Below are 26,118 nucleotides of genomic sequence, written 5' to 3' on the forward strand. Positions count from 1 at the left end.
ATGCACAAGGTGGTACACGCACCTGGAGTTTGATTACAGTGGCTAGAAACCCTGGAGTGCCCATTCTCTCTTTCTTTCTCCCTCCTCCCTCTTTCTGTCTCTAATAAATTAAAAAAAAAAAATTAAAAGCCTATGGCAGCCAGGCATGGTGGTGCACACCTTTAATTCCAGCACTTGAGAGGCAGAGGTAGGAGGATCGCAGTGAGTTCAAGGCCACCTTAAGACTACTCCAGGTCAGCCTGAGCCAGAGGGGGAACCTACCTCGAAAAACAAACAAAAAAAGAGCCTATGGATGGGGAGGTCATAAGCCCTAGGGGTGAAAAAACTACTGCTGTCTGGCTAAATGGATATATTATACCCACCAAACTTGGTATTAATGTTCCCCTCACTTTTGATTAGAGAAGTTTCTCTTCTCAAATGATAGTAACCACTGGGGTATCTCAAAACTCATTGAAGTGTTGAGAACAGACATGGAGTGTTCAGTACTGAGACATCTAAATTAGGAACCATGGTATAAAGAAAGTAAGAGCCAAAAGATGGGGAGGACTGCTTTGCAATACTGTCTTCCAGACAAAAAGTGGCTGTGGCGCTCGACCTCACAATGGTTGATGCTATCTACACAAGACCTACGTAACAGGAGGGAAAAAAAAATGATGACATCAAAATAGAAGAGTCTAGTTGGAAAGATGGGGTCTAGGAGAGGGACTTGGAAGAGGGAAAAGGAAGGATGGTGGGAGGAGATTACAATTATGGTATACTGTCTATACATATGGAAGTTGTCAAGAAAAAAAATTTTAAATGAGGTATACTCAATGTTCAGTAAATAAAAGGCCATGTAAGAGGCTGCAAAGCTAGTAAGTAATAGCTAAAACTACTCATGATTTGGTATAGCCTTGTATTAAAATGGGACTTTTATATATTATAATATATAGTTATACACTAAAATAACTAAGTTTCCTATGTGGCAGAAAATATTGTAAAAGTCCTCATACAGATTTAATTCATATGGATCACAAGACAAAGGTAATAGTTTATAACATTTTAAAAATTAGGCTGGGGTTGAACCTAGGACCTCATGCATGCTAGGCACATACTATAACTGAGCTATTTTCCCAAACTCTCGAATATTGTTTAAAACAGATCTGTGCTGCTTCATGTTCAAGTTTATACTGATTCTGCAACCTAAAATAAAAAGATTTTATAGATAAATAACCATTCATTCTGAAGTCTCTATTTTTCTATATTAACTTCTGATTTCTAAACTGATTTAATTTCTAAAAAGTTTGTAGAATGAACAGAAGGTTACAGTTTAATAGCCATGTTTTGTAATAATAAAGCCTAATATATACGACCTTAAAATCATGGGTAGATTATTTTAAAAGTCAACAGACCTCGAGGAGAAAAATAACTTAAGAATAAAAACGGCAAGGGAGGTGTTTGTCCAGGACTGGAACAAAGTGTCTGAGGTGCTGCTACTCAACCAGGATAGCGTCCACGTTTTCTTGTGTGAGCTCTGACTCTAAGGCACGGGGCAAGTCTAAACGTTCTTGTGACAAGCGAGAGCCTTTCAGGGGGACATCAGACCAGCTGTCACAGTACTGCTGAAATCTCTGGGCCAATGCATTCCCAAACCTTTGGCATCGGCTGTACCTGTAAGATTTACCTTTATGTGTATACATGTGTTCCAGTAACTGGCTCTTTCGGAGAAATCGGTGACCACAGATGGAACAAATGATTTTTCGTTTCCTTGAAAAAGAAAAATTACAGTTTAATTCTACTGGCTCTGTGTCTTTGGAGATCAAAGATACTTGACTGATCTGCAAGGGCTCTGTGGCACCCCGCTTCGAGTGGTCGGGCTGCTGTTCGTTCTCCTTGATAATAAAGGAGCTGAGCCTTCGGCATTCAAGAGCCTCACTATTCTCATTAAGTGGATGTACTTCTCCGAGGTCATTGCTTTCCAAAATGGAAGCAGGGACACCAAATGGGAGAGATCCAGACACATGGGTATGGAGATGCTGTCTCAGATTACTTTGGGAGTCAAAACGTTCTCCACAGTAATGGCACAAGTGTACTTTGATGCTGTTCTCTGTGAAAGAGGGGCCTGTCACCTCTGGTGAGGGTGAGGGATGGCCCTGGGAGACCACCGACTCTGGGTCACATCTCTCCTGCTTGATGGGCACTGGGGGCTTCTGGTGATCCTCCAAGGCCTGGGCCTCAGGATGGGCCCTTTGCTGATCTGTGGTGCCATCATCCAGCCCAATAGCGAGAGAGAGCTGCAACTGGGGGTGGTCGCCCTGGGTAGCAGCTCGGTTTCCACTGGCAGGGGGAGGCACTTCTTTAACCTCCAGCCCTTGTTTGACAGCTGCTTTCTGGGTTGTTGAAATCTGAATGCCATACAGATTTGAGGACTGCACAGCCTCTGGTGAGAACACCTGATTCATTTCAGTTGCAATGTGAGAAAGGTAGTCAGCATGAAGAAATCGAATCCCTTCCTCCAAACGACTGTGATCCACAATCTGTTTTGGCCCTTTTCCTGTGTACATTATATGCAACAAATAGCTGAAAATGTCCGGCTGGATATCAGTTGGCTGGATTTTTATGCACTCACTGTTAAAACAAAAACAAACCCACACAAAACAACCCAGTTAGCCCTTTGATTTATAGCAGATGAAGGTTAAAGCAATCTCTTCCTAAGTGGCTCATATTTAATAATCTGCCTTGATATGATACAACAGCAAAAGCTCACGCTTTCACTTCATGCAAGTTCACAGGGCCACTAACAAGCCTTTTTTTTGACTAAAGTTAGGAAACAGAGAGAGAGAGAGAGAGAGAGAGAGAGAGAAAGAGATTCTGATTAGTTCAACACTGAAAGACCTTCAGCAATACGCCTATGCCCTACATTAGGTGCCGGGTGGGAAATAAAGATAATGCCTAAAATAAGCAACCTGCTTTTACGGAATTTAAGTCTACTGGGTATATAACTATAAGAACTGAACACAGGGCCAGGCATGGTGGTGCACCCCTTTAATCCCAGCACTTGGGAGGCAGAGGTAGGAGGATCATGGAGAGTTTGAGACCACCCTGAAAGACTACACAGTGAATTCCGGGCCAGCCTGAACTAGATTGAGACCTTATCTTGAAAAACTAAAAAAAAAAAAAAAAAAAAAAAAAAAGAACTGAACATAGGGATTGAACAGATACCTGTATGCTGATGTTCACTGTAGCATTATTCGTAATTGCCAAAAGATGAAAACATCCTAAATATCTATCAAAAGATGAAAGTATAAACAACATGGGGCTTATACATACAATAATATGTTATTCTACTATAAGAAAGAATGAAGTAGCCAGGTATGATACAGCATGTCATTAACCCCAGCACTCAGGTAACTGAGGTAGGAGGATTGACATGAGTTCAGGCCCAGCCTGAGCTACAGAATTCCAGGTTAGCACAGGGTAGAGTGAGGCCCTGCCTCAAAAAAACAAACAAATTTTTTTTTTAAACAGCTGGGCATAGCGGTGCACGCCTTTAATCCCAGTACTTGGGAGGCAGAGGTAGGAGGATCGCCAGAGTTCGAGGCCAACCTGAGACTACATAGTGAATTCTAGGTCAGCCTGGCTAGAACAAGACTCTAACTCAAAAAAAGAAAATAGGAATGAAACTGGTAACATTTAAAATTTAAACTATGCTAGAGCTGGGTGTCGTAGCACACATCTTTAATCCCAGCACTCAGGAGGCAGAGGTAGGAGGATCACCATTCACCATGGGCTCAAGGCCACCCTGAGACTACATAGTGAATTCCAGGTCAGCCTGAGCTAGAGTGAGACCCTACCTCAAAGGAAAAAAAAAAAAACCAAAAAAAAACTATGCTAACTTTGCTTTGGGCTTTTAGAACATTATCCAATTTTTAAATGATTACTTTTTGTGTTTTTTTCAAGGTAGGGTCTCACTCTATCCCAGGCTGTACTTTAACTCACAGGTATCCTCCTACTTCCGCCTCTTGAGTGTTGGGATTAAAGGCATGCAGCATGATGCCCAAGCTTATATCATTTATTTATTTATTTACTTTTGTTTGTTTTTGTTTTTCAAGGTAGGGTCTCACTCTAGCCCAGGCTGACCTTGAATTCACTACGTAGCCACAGGGTGGCCTCGAACTCACAGCGATCCTCCTACCTCTCTCTGCCTCCTGAGTGCTGGGATTAAAGGCGTGCGCCACCATGCCTGGCTTCATTTATTTATTTATATTTTTAATTTTTTTTTAATTTTATTTTTCAAGGCAGGGTCTTACACTGGTCCAGGCTGACCCGGAATTAACTATGTAGTCTTAGGGTGGCCTCCAACTCTCGGTGATCCTTCTACCTCTGCCTCCCAAGTACTGGGATTAAAGGCAATGCGCCACCACACCTAGATTTCACTTATTTTTTTTAATCACAGGTGAATATAGGTATAATTTTGAAAAACTTTAAGGTAATTTTAAACTCAATTTTTACATATGAATATAGAATTCAGTTACTAGACAGAATACCAGTTTAACACCACTAACCTTGAAATTAGGGTAGACAACAAGGAACCATAGAAAAAGCACACACCAATGGACTTTTCCCTGAGACACAAGTTTAGGTCAATTACCTCAGAATGACAGTGTCAGCATGCTGGCAACTGGTTTCCCTAATCGTGGTATCTTGGATTTCCCTCTTCCTCTTTTTGGGTTCCACTATGCTATGACCAACCTATTCACTGACATGTTCTGTGACATGGTTTATTCTCGCTTCAGTCTGGAGTTCTAATAACTGACGGATTTTACTGGTCAGTACAGACTTTACCACAGGTCAGGCCTGCCACCTTCCTAACTCCTAGGTTTGGTCTAGCATTGTGCTGGCTTACAGCAGGTGCCTTAAGAGTTGAACAACTCATAGCTCACAGGGAAAACTAAGGAGGAGATGGCATTTCTACCATATGAAGGAAATTTATAGTGACAACTTATGTCAGAGGTGGAAAGTCCTTGTAGTTGAAAAGGCTGTCTTGCATCCACCCCTCTCCCTCTGTGCCACAGTTCCGTCACCCCATCTACTCTGTTGTCTGAATGTTCATATCTGGCTCATACAATGTTGGGGGTGGGGATCAGATGGGTTGGGGCAGAGTCTTACTTAGTAGCCCTGGCTGGCCTGGAACATGCTTTGTAGCCTTCACTGGCCTTGAACTCTAGCTATCCTCCTGTCTCTGCCTCTTGAGTGCTGGGATTACAAGTATGAGTCACCTGGTTTCCTGCCATTTTTTTTCCCCTCTGCTTGCAGGTCCCTGAAACATAATCCTCTATAACATTTGCAAAATTCAGGAGATAGTTCAGTCAGTGAAGTATTTGCTGCACAAGCATGAGGACCTGAGTTTGAATCCCAAGGACCTACGTAAAAGCAATGGTACCTGCATGTAATCTCCGCCATGGGGCAGTGGAGACAAGAGGACCCCTGGTGCTTGCTGGCTAGCTAGTCTAGCTCCAGGTTCAGTGAGAGACGGTTTCAAAAAAAAAAAGGTGGACAGTGATTAAGGAAGGCCTTTGTTGTTGTTTTCTTTTGAATATTTGAGACAGAATGGATGCACCAAGGCCTCTTGCTTCTGCTGCAAACAAACTCCAGACGTACAAAACACTTTATGCACATAGCTATACGTGGGACTGGGGAAGTGAACCCCAACCATCACAATCTGCAAGCAAGCAAGTTTAACCACAGAGCCATCTCTCCAGTCCCTGTTCTTTATTTTAAATATATATATGTATATATTTATTTGTGCATGTATGTGCATGCAGATAATATATGTATGGACACGCCAGGGTCTCTTGCCCTTGTAGATGAACTCCAGAAGCATGTGCCACTTTGTATGGTTTTACATGGGTACTAGGGAATCAAACCCGGGCTGGCAAACCAGGGCCAGCAGGCTTTGAAAGCAAGTGTCTTTAACCACTGAGTCATCTTCCCAGCCCAAGGAAGACTTTGGATGTCAATCTCTGCCCAACCCCCACATACATACATACATACACACGCACATGTATGAGAAGATAAGAAGACAGAAGAAACCAGACTCCTATTATTTCAAGATCCAGGTGTAAAGTCCACTCCAACCTTCTCAAAACAAGGCTGCTGGGCTGGAAGATGCCTCAGCAGTTAAGGTGCTTGCTTGCAAAGCCTATGGACCCAGGCTCAATCCCCAGTACCCACATGATGCCAGATTCACAAAGTGGCGCATGCATCTGGAGTTCATTTACAGCAGCTGGAGGCCCTGGTGTGTCCATTCTTCTCTGTCTCTCTTCTATTTCTCTGTTTGCAAATAAATATATTTCTGAAAAACTTGCAAAAAACAGGGCTGTGGAAATACTACTTTGTACATTACATTATTATCAGCGAAGCTCTGCTTAAGCTTTTTTTTTTTTTTTTTTTTGAGGTAGGGTCTCACTGTAGTCCAGGCTGACCTGGAACTCACTATGTAGTATGTAGTCTCAGGCTGGCCTCAAACTCTCTATGATCCTCCTAGCTCTGCCTCTCAAGTGCTGGGATTAAAGGCGTGCGCCACCACACCCAGCTTGTTTAAGCACTTTAATGTCATTATTCCATTTAATATTCTCAATACCCAGGGCATGCATATTATTCTAGAATTTTATAAACAAAGAAAGAGAATTATGGTTTGAATCTGAACTGTCCCATGGAGGCTCATGTGCTTGTAGCTGATGGGGCTTTGGAGAAAGTGACTGGATCATATATGCTCTGACATCATCAGTGGATTAATCTATTCATGGGCTCATAAGTTGATGGCATTATTGGGAGATGGAGCCAAGTCGGAAGAAGTGAGTCATTAAGAACATGTCTTTGAAGGGTAAGGGCATACGTATATCTTGTCCCTGACCTGTCTTCTTTGGCTCTGCTTCCAGGGTACTATGAAGTGAGCAGCTTTTCTCCCATGCCCTTCTAACTGCCTTTCCACAGGCCTAAAAGCAATGGAGCCAGTCAACCACAGACTGCCACCTCTGAAATAACAAGACAAAATAAATCCTTCTTCCCTTAAGTTGTGTTCTGGGGTATTTTGTGAGAGCAAGAATAACCATTAGCACCCGAAGCATAGTGAGATCAAGTCCATTGCAATCTTCTGCACTTTATGCTACCTCTCTTTGGACTATAAAGTTTTTGAAGACAGGGTATGTAACTTATCTGCTATTGAGATCTATCTCATCGTCTGACACATGGGTACTTATAATAAATATTTGGATGGATTAACAATTAAAGATGTATTGATCATTGACTCCTAATTACTCCATGCAGTTTATTTTTAATTTTATATTTTATTTTATTTATTTACTAGAGAGACAGCAAGACAGTGGGTATGCCAGGTCCTCCAGCCACTGCAAACGAACTCCAGACACATGCGCCACCTTGTACATCTGGCTTACGTGGGTTCTGGGACATCGAACCTGGGTCTTTAGGCTTCACAGGCAAGTGCCTTAACTGCTTAGCCATCTCTCCAGCCCTAGGTTCTTTTAAAAGTATATTTATTTATTTATTTGAGAGAGAGACAGAAAGAGAGAGCAAGTATGGGTGCACAAGGGCCTCCTGCCACTGCCAACATACTCCAGATGCATACACCACTTTGTGCATCTGGCTTTACATGGGCACTGAGCAATCAAATCCAGGCCTTCAGGCTTTGAAGGCAAATAACTTTAACCACTGAGCAATCTTTCTAGCTTCATGTAGGTTCTTTAAAACAACACAGAGAGCTGGAGAGATGGCTTAGTGGTTAAGCGCTTGCCTGTGAAGCCTGAGGATCCCAGTTCTAGGCTGGATCCTCCAGGACCTATGTTAGCCAGATGCACAAGGTGGCGCACGCATCTGGAGTTTGGTTTGCAGTGGCTGGAGGCCCTGGCGCGCCCATTCTCTCTCTCTATCTGCCTCTTTCTCTCTCTGTCGCTCTCAAATAAGTAAAAATAAAAAAATTTAAAACATTTTTAAATTAAAAAAAAAAAAACAGGGCTGGAGAGATGGCTTAGCGGTTAAGTGCTTGCCTGTGAAGCCTAAGGACCCCAGTTCGAGGCTCGGTTCCCCAGGTCCCACGTTAGCCAGATGCATAGGGGGGCGCACGCATCTGGAGTTCGTTTGCAGAGGCTGAAAGCCCTGGCGCGCCCATTCTCTCTCTCTCCCCTTATCTGACTTTCTCTCTGTGTCTGTCGCTCTCAAATAAATAAAAAAAAAAAAAAAAAAAAAAAAACAGAGCTGGGTGTGGTGGTGCACACCTTTAATCCCAATATCCTCCCAAACAGGAGGATTGCCATGAGTTTGAGGCCACCCTGAGACTATGAAGTGAATTCCAGGTTGGCCTGGGCTAGAGCAAGACTCTACCTTAGAAACAAAACAATGGACCAAGCCTGGTGATACTGGCTTGCAATCCCAGCTACTCAGGAGACTGAGGTAAGATGTTTACAAGTTTAAGGCCTGCATGGGATACTTGGCAAGACTCTGTCTCAAAATTTAAAAAGTTAAAATAACATGGAATGTTCTAGAATGAAGTAAACCTAGAATGAACTTTTCCCAAAGCTCAGAACCTGAATTCCTATCACCCCAATTAAAAAAACAACAACTTCTCTTTTATTTTATTTATTTTTTATTTATTTTATTTTATTTATTTATTTGAGAGAAAAACAGAGGGAAAGAATGAGCACACCAGGGCCTCTAGCCACTACAAATTAACTCCAGATGCATGCACCAGCTTGTGCATCTGGCTTATGTGAGTTCTGGGGAATTGAAACCTGGGTCCTTAGGCTTCATAGGCAAGTGCCTTAACTACTAAACCATCTCTCCAGCACCCATCTTTGCTTTTTTTGTTTGTTCTTGTTTTTGTTTTTCAAGGTAGGGTCTTGCTCTAGCCCAGGTTGACCTGGAATTCACTATGTAGTCTCAGGGTAATCTTGAACTATGGTGATCCTCCTATCTCTGCCTCCCAAGTGCTGGGATTGAAGGCCTGCACCACCATGCCTGGCTCATCCTTGCTTTTTAATTCATTTTTTTCCTTTTCCTTTCTCCTTCTTTTGTTCTTCCTCCTTTCCTCTTTCCTGTTTTTTTTCAAACCAAGGGCCTCACAGTAAGCTACAAACTTAGCCCCATAACTTTTTTTTTTTAACAACGTGCTTTGGAGAGCTTTCCATAACAATACATAAAGAGTTACCTCATTCTTTTAAATTTATTTTTAAATTATTTCTTTAAGCTGCATGTGGTGGCTCAGGCCTTTAATCCCAGCACTTGAGAGGCTGAAGTAGGAAGATTGCTTTTTAGCTTCCTAAACACTTTTTTTTTCCTTTTTTGCTTTTGTGTGTGTGTGTGTGTACGAGATGTAATGTGGGTATGCATGTGTATGTGCTCTTGGAACAACTTCTCTTAATGTTCATACCTATATATTAATGCTACTCTCACTTTCAGTAGAGACCCTTCTCTTTTCAGATGGCAGTAACCTTGGAATGGCTCAGAAGGCATCATGGTGCTGGAAAGAAGTGACAGAAGTGCTCAGCACTGCAATATCTTTATCACACCTTCCAAGGCTCAGGGTCCTTTGCAGAAGAGGTGGCAGAAAGAATGTAAGAGCCAAAGGAAGGGTAGGACTCCTTACAACGTGCTCTTCCAGACACAAAATGGCCTGGATATCCATGACCTCACAGTGCCTGACACTAACCTACACAAGGCCATCATAATAGGAGGAAAAAATGATGACATCAAATTAAAAGAGAGACTGATTGAGAGGGGGAGGGATATCATGGAGAATGGAGTTTCAAAGGGCAAAGTGGGGGGGAGGGCATTACCATGGGATATTGTTTATAATCATGGAAGTTGTTAATAAAAAATAGTAATAATAAATTTAAAAAAACAAGCCAAAGAACTTGAAAAAGTATGTGAAACAAATAGCTTGTTAGCTATAGTGTGGAGTATAGGATGGGTAGAATTATATATAACACTGACCTTGCCTTGAAGTGGTGTGGAATAGCAATCAACTTAATGACTGAGAGCAAGACCTTCAGCTTCAGACAGATCTACAATTTTTCTTTTTCTTTTCTTTTTTTTTTTTTTTTTTCCGAGGTAGGGTTTCACTCTAGCTCAGGCTGACCTGGAATTCACTCTGTATTTTCAAGGTGGCCTTGAATTCATGGCGATCCTCCTACCTCTGCCTCCCGAGTGCTGGGATTAAAGGTGTTCACCACCACGCCCAGTGTTCTTGTTTTTTGGGGTTTTTTTTGAGGTAAGATTTCACTCTAGCTCAGGCTGTTCTGGAATTCACGATGTAGTCTCAGGGTGGCCTCGAACTCATAGTGATCTTTCTGCCTCTGCCTCCCTAGTGTTGGGATTAAAGAAGTGTGGAACTATGCCCGGCTTTAGATCTACAATTTGAGTCCAACTTACCAGCTGTGTAATCCTGGATGGGCAAGTTACTTAACAAGGTCTCAGGTTCCTTTTCTCTAATATAGAGACAAAGTAGCATTTACATGATAAGATTTAATGCCTAGATATGTAACAAGCCTTCAATAAATTTTAGCTATAATTCTTTTCATTATTATACCACAGATACTACATAATGGATCTAATTACTAATGTATAAAAATTATTTTAATTTTAAAAATTAAGGTGATTCTACAAAAATGAATCCTACAAAATATATTGCCATATATAAAAATTCTTCTCATTTACAAAAATACATCCTTACCTTGTTTGGTGAATAAATATCATCTTGAAATAGTTAGAGAAAGCAGCCAGCACTGCTCTGTGGGCCTTGAAGTACACATCTCCAATGGCCACTGTGCAATCGCACAGAAAACCAAATTCTCGCTGCATGTTCAACTGCTGCAGAAGGACAAGGCTATGGCTGGCAGTATCCATTGTGGCTCTGAGAACAAGAGCAATGTAAATATACATGTTTAGGTGAATATAATTATATATGCATTTTATACAAAATTGGTTACAGTTATATAAGCCTAGAGTAGCAAGGAGACAAGTTTAAGTGAAAAATTTTAACAATTTTCAATGTTGTTAATTCCACTCCATATCTAGCTAAAACTAAACCCTCCCTGTTAACAATTGATATAAACTCTGCTAAACAGTAAAACATGGTCATTTTCTTTTCTTTTTTTGTTTTACGAGGTAGGGTCTCACTCTATCCCAGGCTGATCTGGAATTCACTATGTAGTCTCAGGGTGGCTTTGAACTCACTGTGATCCTCCTACCTCTGCCTGCCTCAAGAGTGCTAGGATTAAAGGTACATCCACCATGTCTGGCACATGGTCATCTTCTACCTAGTAAAAAGGTCTCCTGGTATGAGTGAAAGGAAGGTCTGTCTTTTTCTATGTGATTATGTTTCTTTTGTGTGTCTGTGTGTGCTGTTAGGTTTGCTCAAACTCAGGGTCTTGCATATACAAGGCAAGCACTCTACCACTGAGCTATGTCCCAAGCCCTTCCTCACTTTCTCTGTGGTACTAGGGATATGGCCCAGGGCCTCATGTACATTAGGTGAGCACTCTACCATGGAGCTACACCCCCATTCTGTGATCATAATGTTTCTACTGCTGTTTCCTAATTAGTCAAATGAAAATGAGATATGTATCTGTGGCTCAGAGTTAAATAACATGTAGAAATCATGTTGTAATGGAAACTGCTAAGTTAGCTATAAATGTGAATAGTATTAACAGGGCATCCTATCTGGCGAGAGAGCTGTCAGTGCTTCTTAGGGATCCCCTAGTGCTCAGGGGACACTGGGTTCCTGACATAAAATGTTTGTGGACTCATCACTCATCACAGTAAGCTCTGGAACCACATACCCCGATGTACATGAGGAGCCCTGTGAGAAAGGACTGACAGCCTGATCTCATCTTAAGTAGACTCAGACACACCAAGGCATATAGGCTCCGATGATAAGTGAAGGCAGACAGGAGTCTCGGGAAAATCCTGCCTGAGGAAGAATATGCAAGTCTTGGCCAAGAGATGCACTGTGAGCAGCATGGCCACGTGGGGGTGCTACACACCCCAGGCAGGTGGGAAGCTGCGCTTCTCCACCCAAGCTGTACAGAGCTCCAGTGCTTCAGAGACATTGTAGCTACAGCAAAAGACCATCACTGGGATGGCTGGGAGCAAGAGTGAGGTTTCCTTACTAGCCAGACAGACCCAAGTCTGAGGAGGTCAGTGGTGAAGGGTGAGGTTGTCTGGAGACTGATAGCAGGCTGAGAAGCAGATAGAAGAACAGTCAATACTCTAGTAAAAACAGCTAACACTTTACGGTGCTACCTCTGTGTTACACACCTTTAACTTTCTTTCTTCTCCTTCTTTTTTTTTTTCAAGGTAGGGTCTCGCTCTACCCCAGGCTGACCTGGAATTCACCGTGTAGTTTCAGGGTAGCCTCGAACTCAGGCAGTCCTCCTACCTCTGCTCCCAAGTTTAGGATTAAAGGCATGCCACCACGCCTGGCTACCTTTATTTCTTTTTTGGTTGTGTCTTTTTATTTTCTTTTTTGAGGCAGCTACAGGTCAGCCTGGGCTACAGAGTGAGTTCCAGGTCAGCCTGGGCTAGAGTTAGACTCTACCTTGAAAAAAACAAAGCAAGGATAAATGAATAAAACCAGTATGTATGTTTTACTAGCAAATAAAGTAAGGTAACTATTAGAGAACCTATTTTTATTAAAATTACATGTTTAATATACTACTGAAGCTTAATTGTTAAGACAAATTATTAAGTAAAAAGGCACAGTATAAAACTGTATAGACTAGGTAAAAGCAATGGAATGGTTATTTTTCTTTCTTTCTTTCTTTCTTTTAATTTATTTATTTGAGTGCGACAGACACAGAGAGAAAGATAGAGGGAGAGAGAGAATGGGCGCGCCAGGGCTTCCAGCCTCTGCAAACGAACTCCAGATGCGTGCGCCCCCTTGTGCATCTGGCTAACGTGGGACCTGGGGAACCGAGCCTTGAACCGGGGTCCTTAGGCTTCACAGGCAAGCGCTTAACCACTAAGCCATCTCTCCAGCCTGGAATGGTTATTTTTCTTTATTTGTTTGCAAGCAGTGATAGAGGAAGAATGAGAAAGAAAATGGGTACATCAGGGCCTCCTGCCACTACAAATGCCAGATGCATGTGCCACATGGTGCATCTGACTTTAGTGGGTACTTGGAAACTGAACTCAGGCTGCCAGAATTTGCATGCAAACGCCTTTAATCGCTGAGCCATCTCTCCCGCCCCAGAATTGTTTTTAAATATAGAAGAAAAATGTATACATAAATATATTCCTGTTCACATAGACATCTCTGGAAAGGTTCAAACAAACTAGTCAAATGTTCACTACTAATCATTTCTGAGTGAGAAACTAAGAAGCAGGGGTTCAAGAGTGGGTAGGGGCTACACTGTCTGAACCTAACATTATAGAATATTTCAGATAGCAAGTAGGTACAGAGAACAACAGAAAAAATACTCATCTATCTATTCTCAACACAGAAAATAAACATGACAAACATAGCAACCCTTCAGCATCTCTCCTCATTTTGTCCTTCTATTTTGCCTCCAAAAGTAACCACCTGACTGAATATGGTATATATGACTCATACATTATCACATTCGTCCTGTATAGGAATATATCTATTGCCAAAGGACAGTATCATTTACAGGTTTTAATTTTTTACAGAAATAATAATATACTTTAGGAATTCCTCATTTTGATCTTTTTCTATCTATATTCATGCATTACTTTTAAGCCCTACTTATTCAAATAAGTGTGCCCATTCCACCCTAATTAAAATCAAAACAAAACTTTTGCCCTAACCATCCTTTTAAAAACACCCTAAGTATCTCTGAAGTGACAACCGAGGTTACACAAACGTATTTCCCATATTTGACTGTATAAAGAACAAAGGGGCGGGGGGGGGGGTAGCTAGCAGGTCAGGTGCACAAGCACGAGGAGCCGAGTCCCGCCTCCTCTAGTAAATGTGTAAGACGATGAGCGTGACCACGCACGTGTAAGATTCCAGCCCGGGGCGGGAGGGGGTGTGGAGACAGGATTGCTGGGGTTACCTGGTCAGCCCTTCTAATGAAAAAACAGGAACTCGAAGTTCACTGAGGAAATAAGGTCTCAGGGAAATAAGGTGGAAGAGCAATCAAGGAGGACATCCCTCTGGCCGTTGCAAGTGTGTGCACATGGCATACACACACATACCATATACATACACCAAAAAACCCTCTATATTTGAAATCTCAGAGTATGGAAACATTTCTTAGAATTAATGAAATGGGGGCTGGAGAGATGGCTTTGCAATTAAGGCACTTTCCTTCAAAGCCTAAGGACCCAGGTTTGATTCCACAGAATCCACATAACCCAGATGCACATGGTGGCACATGCATCTGGGGTTCACTTGCAGTGGTTATAAGCCCTGGTTCACCCATCCTCCCTCTCTCTTTCTCTGTAATGAATAAATACATAAAAATAGGATAAATAAATGGTTTAAAGTACTTTAATCCAGCCATAAAAATTTCCTAAAAAAAAGGGCTGGAGAGATGGCTTGGCGGCTAAGGTGTTTGCCTGCAAAGCCAAAGGATCCTGGTTTGACTCTTCAGGACCCACGTAAGCCAGATGCACAAGGTGCGTATGCACTTGGAGTTCATTTGCAGTGGCTAAAGGGCCTGGTGTGACCATTCTCTCTCTCTCAAATAAATAAAATAAAATAAAAATCAAAACTGTGGATCCTAAATATCTTTACCAGCTCTTCCAACATATAATGAGCCATTGAACCATACGGAAATTAGAAATAGCACAAAAAAGTCATAATACAAAAAACCTTGTAGTTGATGGTCTAAGTAATAGTCAAATTCTTCACTTACTCAACAAAAATACTCATTAAAATTCTTTAAGTCGAAAGCATTTGTGATACAAGACCTGAAACAGAAAAAAAAGACATAATAATAATGCTAAAGTGAAGACTACTATAGTCTAATCAAGGAGATACAAACAAGTAATAATTACAGTAGGAAGTGAAAGTGTTTGGAGCCACCAGAGCTGCTAAGAACATTTGAGGGAGACCAGTGCAGTAAGTTCTAGCAACCCCATGGGAAATCACACACTGGAACTGGTCTGACTTGAACAGACAAAGATAGACTGACAGATAAAAATGAGTAATATTACTGGGAGGGGTATATTTAGATGACAGAAGAATTAATTTAGCATAGAAAAACAAAGGTAAAATGAGGGAAACAACAAAGCTGGGGTCAGCTTGCTGAGGAGCATGATTTTAAGACCCCAGTTGCATTTAAGATCGGCCAAGCAAAACAGTGGTTTTTCTTTTTTCTTTTCTTTTTCTTTTTCTTTTCTTTTCTTTTCTTTTTTTTTTTTTTTGAGGTAGGATCTCACTCTAGCCCAGGCTGAACTGGAATTCACTCTGTAGTCTCAGAGTGGCCTCGAACTCATGGCGATCCTCCTACCTCTGCCTCTTGAGTGCTGGGATTAAAGGCATGGGCCACCACGCCCGGCTAAAACAGTGGTTTTTATGAACAGTAATATAGGTAGAAGGCATGCCCCTCAAGCTGGTGTACCCAAGTTCAATCAATCCCCAGAGCCCACATAAAAAATTGGAAGCTGGGGCTGGAGAGTGGCTCAATGGTTAGGCACATGCCTGCAAAGCCAAAGGACCTAGGTTTGATTCCCCAGGACCCACATAAGCCAGATGCACAATGTGGAACATTCATCTGGAGTTCCTTTGGAGTGGCCAGAGGTCCTGATATACCCATTCTCATTCTCCCTCATCCTGCAAACAAATAAAAATATTCTCCCCCTCCATATACACAGACACACACACATACATACATACATACATACATACATACATACATACATACATATATATATATGAAGCCAAGGTGAGTTTCTGTAATCCTAGCATGCTGACAGTGATAAGGGAGGTGGAGACAGATTTCCCAGAAGCTTATGTGGGGGTGCAGCAACAACACCACAGTGAGAATCCAGAGCAAGAAACCCTGCCTCAAATAAGGTGGAGAGGCAAAGGCCGACTACAAAGTTGTCCTCTGACCTCCACATGCACTGAGGCACATGCTCACTCACACACAGGCACACAAGAAAAATGATTCTCTTTAAAAGAGCTAAGTATGAATCCTTGGAAAACACGAAAGATACAATAAAGCAGAAAGAGACATAAGAAACTTGAGGGAAGGCAAGAGAGGTGAAGAAAAGGCAAGAATCTTACGGGAGGAGGTAACAATGGTGTTGTTTAAAAAAAAAAAAACAACACAAACCTCAAAAGAAATGTGCATGCAGCCCAAGAGACACGCCCTGAGTGTGGAGACCAAGGGCTTGGCGATCTCTGGCAAGTTCAGGAAGTAGTGGCTACAAAAGGAGGCACAGACAGGGCAGGACCTTGACGGAGTGGCTGACGAGCCAGAAGGGGGCAGCCTGAGGGTTCATGCAGAAGTGCTGTGGTGCAGAGGAATCTCTTCCCAGCACTGCAGAGATCGAGGTGAGGACCAAGAAGTTGAGAGGACACTTTTAGATGACCTTAATTTACAAACTATACAGCCAGTCCATATGTAAAGGGAAAAGGTCCGTGGAGGAAACAGTATTAAAATGTAGAGGGAGCTTCCTATGCACTTGTCTTTCTGCTTTAGATAATTTCTGGGAGCTGGTTGGGCAGCTAAAGGAGCTTGCTTGCAAACCCTGACTGCCTGGGGTTCCACTCCCCAGTACCCATGCAAAGCTAGATGTGCAAAGTCGTACACGCATCTGGAGTTTGCAGTGGTAAGAGGCCCTGGAGCAATCATATTAATAAATTTTTTTTAAGTTGCCTTCTATTAATCCATTCTCAAGTTCACTGGCTGCTCTATCTTTTCCAGTTGATTAAACCCACTCACTGAGATTGTAACTTTCCGATACTGTTTGGATGCTTGAAGCCCCAAGTGTGATGGCTGTTATGACATATGCGATGAATACAACTTAGGCAACAGCCGGCCTCCGTGTCTGAGGAGAAGGGACTAGCGCTCAGAGTAACTGTGTTGATGGGGCGCGAGGGGATTCCTAGAGAGGACATGGGGGTGACGTGTACAGACTGCTTCAGTCTCTTGCCATCCTGAGCTCTCCATGTGCAGCAGCTGCTAAGCAGCACACCACAGGCTAAAAAGCAACAGATTTCAGCTGCTGTCCAACATCGGTAAGAGACAAAACTTGCGAGTTTAAGTCCAACTAAGATAATTACAAAACAAAAACATCACTCTTAAGGAGTATTACAGAATCTAGAGTCGATGGTGTGAATCACACTTTTTGGGATGTAAAATCTAGGCATGAAAAAGAGAACCAGAGGCCTGTCACTACTCTACTCCATGGAGACTAACCCCAGTGACCCAAAGGTTAGCAGAGTGTAGCCGTGCTCAGGATGGGAAGCAAAGTACCATTGTGAACAAACAGGAAATCTTCGCAAAAACCCCCAGGCCTAGGGAGGTCATGGTAACACGTATGAGTTCTGCACTTTCCTGAGAGATGCTCAAAGAGGTGCTAAGAGGAGAGATCAATGTATATTTGGTGAAAAATGGGAAGAGGAACTGAACTGAAAATTTTAGACCTAACATTACAATCCCCAAACTTTTATTTATTTGTTTTTTGTAGAGATAACAACTTCAGGCAGGTGTTAACCTTTGGAGGCCAGACAGAGGGACAAAATGAGGAGAGATGCTGAAGAGTTACTATGTTTGCCATGTTTATTTTCTGTGTCAAGCACTCAAGAGGCAGGGGTAGAAGGACTGCTGTGAGTTGGGGCCAGAGACTACAGAATAAGTTCCAGGTCAGCTTGTACTAGAGTGAAGCCATATCTTGGAAAAAAAAATCACAGTAATAATAGCCAGAGATGGTTCAGGTACTTGCTTGCAAAGCCTACAGCCCCGGGTTCGACTCCTCAGTATCCACATAAAGCCAGATACACAAAGTGCTGCATGTGTCTGGAGTTTATTTGTAGTGGCAGGAGGCCCTGATATGCTCATGCTCACTCTGCCTCTTTCTCAAATATATAATTTTTTTTTAAATAATAATCAGAATGGCTACCACCAAGAAAACACAGGACAATAAATGTTGGCGAGGATGTGGTAAAAGAGGAACCTTTCTGCACTGTTGGTGGGAATGTAATCTGGTACAGCCATTGTAGAAATCAGTGTGGAGGTTCTTGAGACAGCTAAAAATAGATTTGCCATATAATCCAGCTATGGCACTCCTAGACATATATCCTAATGACTCTTCTCACTGCCTTAGAGATACTTGCACAACCATATTTATTGCTGCTCTATTCACAATAGCTAGGAAATGGAACCAGCCTAGATGTCCATCCACAGATGAGTGGATAATAAAGATGTGGTACATCTACACAATGGAGTTCTATTCAGTGGTAAAGAAAAATGAAATTATGAAATTTGCAGAGAAATGGATGGATCTAGAAAGGACTAAGTGAGTTAACCCAGGCCCAGAAAGCCAAATGTCACATGTTCTCTCTTATATGTGGATCCTAGCTACAAATGTATAGGCTTGTGTGTGGTCTGGAACCAAAAATCAGTAGCAGAGGCCCATAAGCTAGAAAAAGGCTATAAGGGAGGGAGGAGAGGGAAGGTCTTAAGGGGATGGTAGAAGAACAAATTAGAGGGAGGGGAAAGGCTTAAGTGAGGTCAGGGAAGAGATTGTATAAAGGGGGGGGGTCAATCAAAATTCAAGATATTCTGAGTAAAACATATGAAAATCTACTTTCTTAAATAATGGCACATCCAGAAGCCATAGATTGTTACTAGAAAATTTTCAGTGCCAGGGATGGGATACCTTCCAGTGAGTTGTTGGCCAGCGAGGTCCCTGTTGTCTCCAAAACATTATAGGCTATTGCCAAGGCCCTTGGTTTCCCATAAGAAAGAGATGGTAAGACCCTATTGCTGAAGACTTCACATGCCTGAGCAGCAAAGTCACTGAGAAATCAAGCAGGTACTGAGCAGAAAACCTTCTCCCTGTAGCCCAGCCAACTCAAAGCTGAAAAAGCTGCACTGTATGTGAGACAGAAGTCATCAACGGTGAAAACAGTGGACACTGGAAACCTCAAGTTTGGCCACACAGGCCAAATGACTGAATGAGTGCAATAGTGGCATATCTGCTCTGAGGGAAACCAACTGCTCTCCAATTGGACTGAAGGCCCTCTCTATGAGAGGGAATACATGCCTGGTACTAAAAGCCTATGGCAGGGGAGGTCATGAGCCTTAGGAGTGTAAAGCCTGCTCTTGTCTGGATAAATGCATATATTAATCTCACCAAATTGCCCTGAAAGCACTATACTTAATGTTCATACTCATATATTAATGCTACTCTCACTTCTGGTTAGAGAAGCTTCTCTTTTCATATGGCGATGACCACCGGGATGACCCAAATCCTCCCCTGAGAAGAAGGGATGGAGGAGTGTCCAGCAATGAAACACCTCACACTCTCCAAGGCTCAGGGTGCAGAAAGAATGTAAGAGCCAAAGGAAGGGTACCACTCCTTACATACAACTATCTGGACAGAATTTGGCCTTGATATCCAAGACCTCATAATGCCTAGCAATACCCACACAAGAACCTTATAATAGGAGAAAAAGATGATGACATCAAATTAAAAGAGAGACTAGCTGGGCATGGTGGTACATGACTTTAATCCCAGCACTCAGGAGGCCGAGGTAGGAGCTGTGAGTTCGAGGCCACCCTGAGACTACATAGTGAAATCCAGGTCAGCCTGAGCTAGAGTGAGATCTTACTTTGAAAAAACCAAAAAGGGAAAAAAAAAAAGAGAGAGAGATTAATGGAGAATGGGAGGGGATATGACGGAGCACAGAGTTATGAAGGGGAAAGAGGGGGAGGAGAGGGGAGGGAAATACCATGGTATATTGTCTTTAAGTATAGAAGCTGTCAATTAAAAAAAAAAATATATATATATATATATAAAATAATCAGAAAAAAGTGAGAAGGGCAGCAGTGTTTACATCTCACAATCCTCTTTAATACCTGACTTTAAAAATACAAGTTGGACTCTTACCTGCTTTTAGTCAATCAGTTGTTACGTTTTGATAGTAATTATGTTAGGAATTTTGTTTACCAAGATGGGGATCCTTGTAGACTCACTGGAAGAGGGACATACAGAGGTCCTGCTATTCTTTAATTTTTTTTTTCGATTACTGTACATCAAATACCATTAGGAATCAAAGGCAGAGGGGAGGGGGCATGGTACATGCCAGTCAGTGCAGCATTCAGAAAGCTGAGGCAGAACTTCAAGTTTGAGGTCAGCCTGAGTTACAGAGTAAGACCCTGTCTCAAAAAAGAACACAACAGGTGGCTGGAAAGATGGCTTAGTGGTTAAGGCGCTTGTCTGCAAGGTTTAAGAACCCACGTTTGATTCCTCAGAACTCACGTAAGACAGATGCGTGTGGTGGTGCATGAATCTGGAGTTTGTTTTCAGCGGCTAGTGGCCTTAGCACACCCATTCTCTCTCTTCCCCCAAAATAAACAAAAATTAAAAATATCAGTAAAAGCTGGGCATGGTGGTGCATATCTTTAATCCCAGTACTTGGGAGGCAGAGGTAGGAGGATCACAGAGAGTTCGAGGCCACCTTGAGACTGCATAGTGAATTCCAGGTCAGCCTGGGCTACAATGAGACCCTACCTCGAACCCCCCCAAAAAAATTAGTAAAATATGTTAATATATTTTTGGACAGTCTCATGTGGCCCCGGCCTCAAAGTTGCTATGGAACTGAGCCTAGCCTTGCCCTTCTGATCTTCCTGACTCAGTCTTCTAAATTCTGGGATTATAGGTGTGAACCACCACAGTGCACCTTGTTTACAGGAGGGCTTTTTCCCCCAGACAGGTCTCATGTGTCACAGATTAGCCTCCAACTCCCCATCTAGCTAGGAAAGACCTTGACCTTTTGAACTTCTTGCCTCCACCTCCCAAGTGCTGGGATTACAGGAGTGCTACATCACACCTGGCTTTTCCACCTTATTTTGCTCAGTCTCTCATGGAACCTGGAACTGACCATTTTTCAGATGGACTGACGGGCCAGGGAATCCCAAAGATCCTTCTATCTGTGGCCCCTCAGCATTGGCGTCACAGGCAGGTGCAGCCATCCCCAGCTTCTTACGCGAGTGCCAGGGATGACACTGGGTCCTCGTGTCTGTGCGGCAAGCTTTCTTACCTAAGACATCCCCCCCCCACCCCTCTTCTGCTTGGCGGTGAGCTATCCGAGCTGTGTGCATGCACCTGCCATGAAGCGGCACCTCAGCCCTGGCTGGGTCTTTTAAATGGCCTTTGCTCCTCATGTAGCCATCTATTTCCCTGAAATATGGAGCACCCAAAGATAGAAAGATTTGAGGGTTACATCTAATTATTTTTGGTAGAAAGCAGACATGGTGGCAGATGCTTATAATCTTAGAAGTTGGGAAGTAGAGGTAGGAAGATTGCTGCTAGCCAGGCGCAGGCATAGTGGCGCACACCTTCAATCCCAGCACATGGAAGGCAAAGGTATACGGATCACTGTGAGTTCAAGGCCACCCAATTCCAGGTCGGCCTGGGCTAGAGCGAGGCCCTACCTCAGGGAGAAAAATAATAATCTGGGGGGAAGGGGCTGGAAGATGGTTCAGCTGTGAAAAGCACTTCCTTGCAAAGCCTGTTGGCCCAGGTTTAATTCTCTAGTACCCACAAAAAGCCAGACACAAAAGGTGGCACATATTTCTGGAGCTTATGTGCACTGGCAAGAGATCCTGGTGTACACACACACACATACACACTTACCAATGAATAAAAAATTTTTAAAACGAAATTTTGGCAGGAAGTTTAAGTTATGAGAAAGGCTGTAGAAAAAGTTACTTTAAAAATTATATTTATAAACGTAAGAAACAAAAATCAGTGAACTAATGTGAATCTTCCTACCTCAGCTTCCCAAGTGCTAAGTGGTAAGTTATATATACATTACCTCTTAAATCTTGCTGTAGCTATATTTTTTAATATTTATGTATGAGAGAGAGAGAGAGAGAGAGAGAGGGAGGGAGGGAGGGAGGGAGGGAGGGAAAGATGTAGATAGATAGAGAGAGAGAATGGGTGTGTCAGGGCCTCCACTACTACAAACGAACTCTAGACCCATGCACCCCCTTGTACATCTGGCTTTACATGAGTACTGGGGAATTAAACCCAGGTACTTAGGCTTTGCAGGCAAGTGCCTTAATTTCTGGGCTATTTCTCCAGACCTTATTTTTTGTTTTCTGAAACAGCTCCCTGTGGTTCAGGCTGGCCTCAGACTCAAAGCAATCCTCCTGCCTCAGCCTAATGTATTATTTTCATCTGTGTTTTACAGATGAGGAAAAACTTTGATTTAGAGACACACAACTAGCGTGCATGCATACACACACACAGAGATCAAAAAGCCTAGCCTACCTCCACAGCCTGGTGACTATAACCAGGAGCAGTGCTTTCCTTAGCCTCCTTCTCTAAAGGACTGAAGTTCACATGCTATGTTGATTAAATCAGCAAAAAGGGGGCACAGGAAGTTGTGTAGAACTACTTTATAACTTAGCAAGATAAGACACCTGTACTGCTTTTATCTAACAAGGGATCTGCAAGCATACACCCCTCCAGAACCGGGTGTAGTGGCACACGCCTTCAGTCCCAGCACTAGGGAGGCAGAGGTAGAAGGATTGTCATGAGTTCAAAGACAGCCTGAGACTACATAGTGAATTCCAGGTCAGCCTGGGCTAGTGAGACCCTACCTTGTAAAAACAAAACAAAAGCGGATACACCCCTCCAAAACAACTCTCTTTTAGTTGTTATTACTAAAATTGACAAGTTGGCCAAGCACCACCTACAGATCTAAAGAAATAAATCACTTGGGTTCACTGGTAGGGAGGGCGTTATGCAACACTTCCCAGCACAGCCCTGGTCAGGATATTTTACTGCCAAGGCACTAGGGCCCCTCCTCCCCAGCTAGACAGCCTGGCTCCTTTGCATTCCCCTCAGGAGATAGGGTGGAAGCACATAGCTCCACTTTGTAAGGCATAGAGGGCAGCTGAAAGTCCTGCTTGGCCTCTCTGGGCAACCACAGGCGCCAATAAATCAGCCACAGGCGATTCTCTCATCCCCTTCCCGGCTTGAAGTGGGAGCAAGATATAATGCAAAAGAGCACAGACTAGACTTGTAAGATAAGTGATCTAGGCTTAAATTCCTCTGCAAATGACTACATCACCACAGTCAGGTAAATCTCTCTGAGCCCATTTTCACAGGCTTACAATATATTTGTAACATGGAGACAGTCCTACCTTCTTTTGGATACGAATTAAAAAGTTGCCTATAAAAGCAGCTAGTACAGAAGCTGACCCATTAAGGTATTTTAATAAATGGAGACCAGACTTGAGCAAAATCCATCTCCACTATATCCAAAGATATAATAGTAGTGGTGAGCATAAATGTACAGCAGGTCACACAGGCCCCTCCCTTTCTTTCTGACCACCCCTGAAGTTTAACTGCTTTCTGATTGCATCATAGCTATCAGAATCAACCCATCGAATGTCTAAAGCTCTGTGTGACAATGGATTCGCTGTTCCTTTTTCTTTTTATGTCAGTTGTTTTTGACGAAATAGTCTCACTCTAGCCCAGGCTGACCTGGAATTCACACTATAGTCTCAGGGTGGTGTGTCGAACTCACAGTGATCCTCCTACCTCTGCCTCCCAAGTGCAGGAATTGAAGGCGTGCACCACCACGCCCAGATTGCCAAAAGACTCTGATGCCTGAGCCTAAAGCTGCACAAGTGGCTGGGCATGGTGGCACACCTGTAATCCCAGCACTAAGGAGCCCGAGGCAGGAGGATCACTACTTTGAGGTCTCCAGGGGAACAAAGCTGAGAAAATAGAAACAAACACAGATGCTATTCTTGTAGAATACAGGGCAGAAATGGGGGAGGGAGGTTTCGCTTTTGGCTCCAAAAGACATCATACACATACACCAGACCAGGAAACTGTCATCCCCACTATTCTAGAGCCATCACACACTGGCCTAGCCTGATTTCTCAATAAACCAGAGAAATCCGGCAGGCAAGTGGAATCAACTCTGGTGGACACTCACCAGAGAGGGCTAAACCAGTATGGCATTCCTGGCACGGGGAAAGAGTGCGATGACAAAGTGTCTGTGGCCCTGAAATGCAGGTATGGCTAGGTGTAGGGCCTGGCTTCTACACTTGGAAAATGAGAGGGATGAAGTGGATTTTTTTTATATAAGGCTCCTCTCAGCTCTCAACTTTGGCATTCCAAGGTGCACTTTAATCCTGGGAGAGAATCAACAGCTATGCCAAAAGGACTTGAGTCTCAAGAGTCAGAACGCCAACTCTAATCCCTTAGGGGGATTTATAAAACACAACACTAACTGCTAATCAGGTATCCAGGTAGTGTGTTGCCTAAGCAACGAATAGCTAGATTTCTCCAAATTAAGTGCAAGGAAGACAGCGACGAGGCAGACTTCAAATGTGCCTTGAAAGAGTTAAAATATTGGGGGGGGAGGGAACCAAAACAGTAATTATGAGGGTCGGGGGTCTTCCCTGTCCTAGAAACTGGGTATTCACAAACTGGATGGGGGAAAGGGACAGTGGTCGTTGCGTCTTTGCAGCCAGATCTGGAAACCCGCCCAACTTGCTAGAGGCGTGGGCCCTTGCCCGAGCGCCTGGAGGAGGCGGGGGGGGGGGGGAGGTGAAATGCCTGAAGGGCGTGGAGGGTCCCTGCGTCGGGTCGCCGTCCCCCACCCCGGCCGGACCCACAGTCTGGAAGGGCTGCGCGCCATCCCCGCCGGCGTTAGGCCGCGGTGGAGCACAGCGACAAGGACCGCTCCGGGCATCCGGTACCCAGCGCTCGCTCGCTCGCTTGCGGTTGCCATTTTCCTCCAGCGCCCTGACTGACAGCTCCAACGGACCGAAAACGCCCCTCTGCCCCGGCTACTTGCATCTGTCCCGCGACCGGTGCAGCTGCAGCAGCCGCCGCCGCCGCCGCCGCCGCCGCCGCCCCGGGGGTAGCTCGCGGCGGGAGGGACTGAGCCCCGGAGCAGCCCACAGGGGCAGGGCCGCGTCGCTTACCCAGACTCCGCCGCGCCGGCGGGCTGGCTCCCGCGCTGCGCACAGCACGCGGCGCCGGCGGCGAGTCGTCACGCACCCCGCGGGCCGCTCTCGCGCGGCTTCCCGCGCCCGGCCGCCGCGCGCGACGCGACCACGTGACCGGGCCGCCCCGCGAGCAACTGGGCAACCAGCGGCGCCCTGGCTGCTGTGCTCTGCGTGCGTGCATGCGTGCGTGCGTGCGTGCGTGTGTACGTGCGCGCCCGGGCGGGCAGGCGGGGGGTCGGGTCCGACGTGTGGGCGCCACGGCCGCAGTCTCTAGTCCGTGACTCTGTAGGCGGAAGCGTGGAGGGGACGGGTGGGTGGGTGGGTGGGGTTGACACCAGTCTCCGCGTCACTGGGTCCCCACACATCCACCGCGTGGCCCCGGGGACTTTCCCCAGGGTGTGCAAAAGAAAAAAAAAAAGCACGGGCAGCCCTCCCCCTCGGCGTTCTGGGTGGGGCGGGGGGCGCGAAAGGATGCGCCCGCGTGTTCGGCGGGAGAGGGGTGGGGGCGCGGGGCCGGCGACGCCGCGGCGGGAGCCTGGGAGGAGAGGCGGGCTGGGCGGGGTGGGGCATGGCGGGGGAAGTGACTCAGGGCCAGAGGCGGACGGGCCCGCGGAAGACGGGGTGGGGGAGAGCGCGGGGAATGGGCGACCCCGAGCGGACGAGGGTGCTGGCACCCCGACAGCGCCCGGGCCGCACCGCGAGGGCGGGTCCAACGGCTGGACCCTGCGGGGCCGGGGGCTGACATCTGGGCAGAGAGGGAGAGAAAGCAGCATCGTGCCCTTAGGGAGTCGGGAGGAGCCCAGTCCCATCCAGCTGTGCAAACAGGCGGAGGAGGTCCCAAGCCTACCCTAGGGAGAGGGGCGAGAGGGGTGGGTGGTCAAGCCGCCGCCGCCGCCGCCGCCCCGGTCCCCGCGGTGCGGGTGGTGCCAGCCTCCTTGGAGCCCGA

The 26,118-nt window shown here is 44.7% G+C and overlaps 1 protein-coding gene across 4 annotated transcripts; it reads right to left on the minus strand.

Moving 5' to 3' along the window:
- Nucleotides 1-972: 972 nt before the first annotated feature.
- Nucleotides 973-26,097, minus strand: Zbtb25 (zinc finger and BTB domain containing 25). 4 transcript variants are annotated; one of them, XM_045154443.1, is made up of 3 exons: nucleotides 26,020-26,097; nucleotides 10,727-10,906; nucleotides 973-2,607 (listed from the first exon to the last, which is right to left on the minus strand). In XM_045154443.1, the coding sequence occupies exons 2-3, from the start codon at nucleotides 10,897-10,899 to the stop codon at nucleotides 1,473-1,475; spliced, it is 1,308 nt and encodes a 435-aa protein (XP_045010378.1). In that variant the 5' UTR covers nucleotides 10,900-10,906; nucleotides 26,020-26,097; the 3' UTR covers nucleotides 973-1,472. The 4 variants fall into 4 exon arrangements, with proteins under 4 accessions (XP_045010378.1, XP_045010377.1, XP_045010376.1 ...); XM_045154442.1 differs by lacking the exon at nucleotides 26,020-26,097 and adding an exon at nucleotides 25,149-25,190; XM_045154441.1 differs by lacking the exon at nucleotides 26,020-26,097 and adding an exon at nucleotides 24,152-24,401.
- Nucleotides 26,098-26,118: the final 21 nt, after the last annotated feature.

The sequence above is a fragment of the Jaculus jaculus genome, chromosome 7, assembly GCF_020740685.1.
Source record: "Jaculus jaculus isolate mJacJac1 chromosome 7, mJacJac1.mat.Y.cur, whole genome shotgun sequence".
Taxonomy (NCBI): domain Eukaryota; kingdom Metazoa; phylum Chordata; class Mammalia; order Rodentia; family Dipodidae; genus Jaculus; species Jaculus jaculus.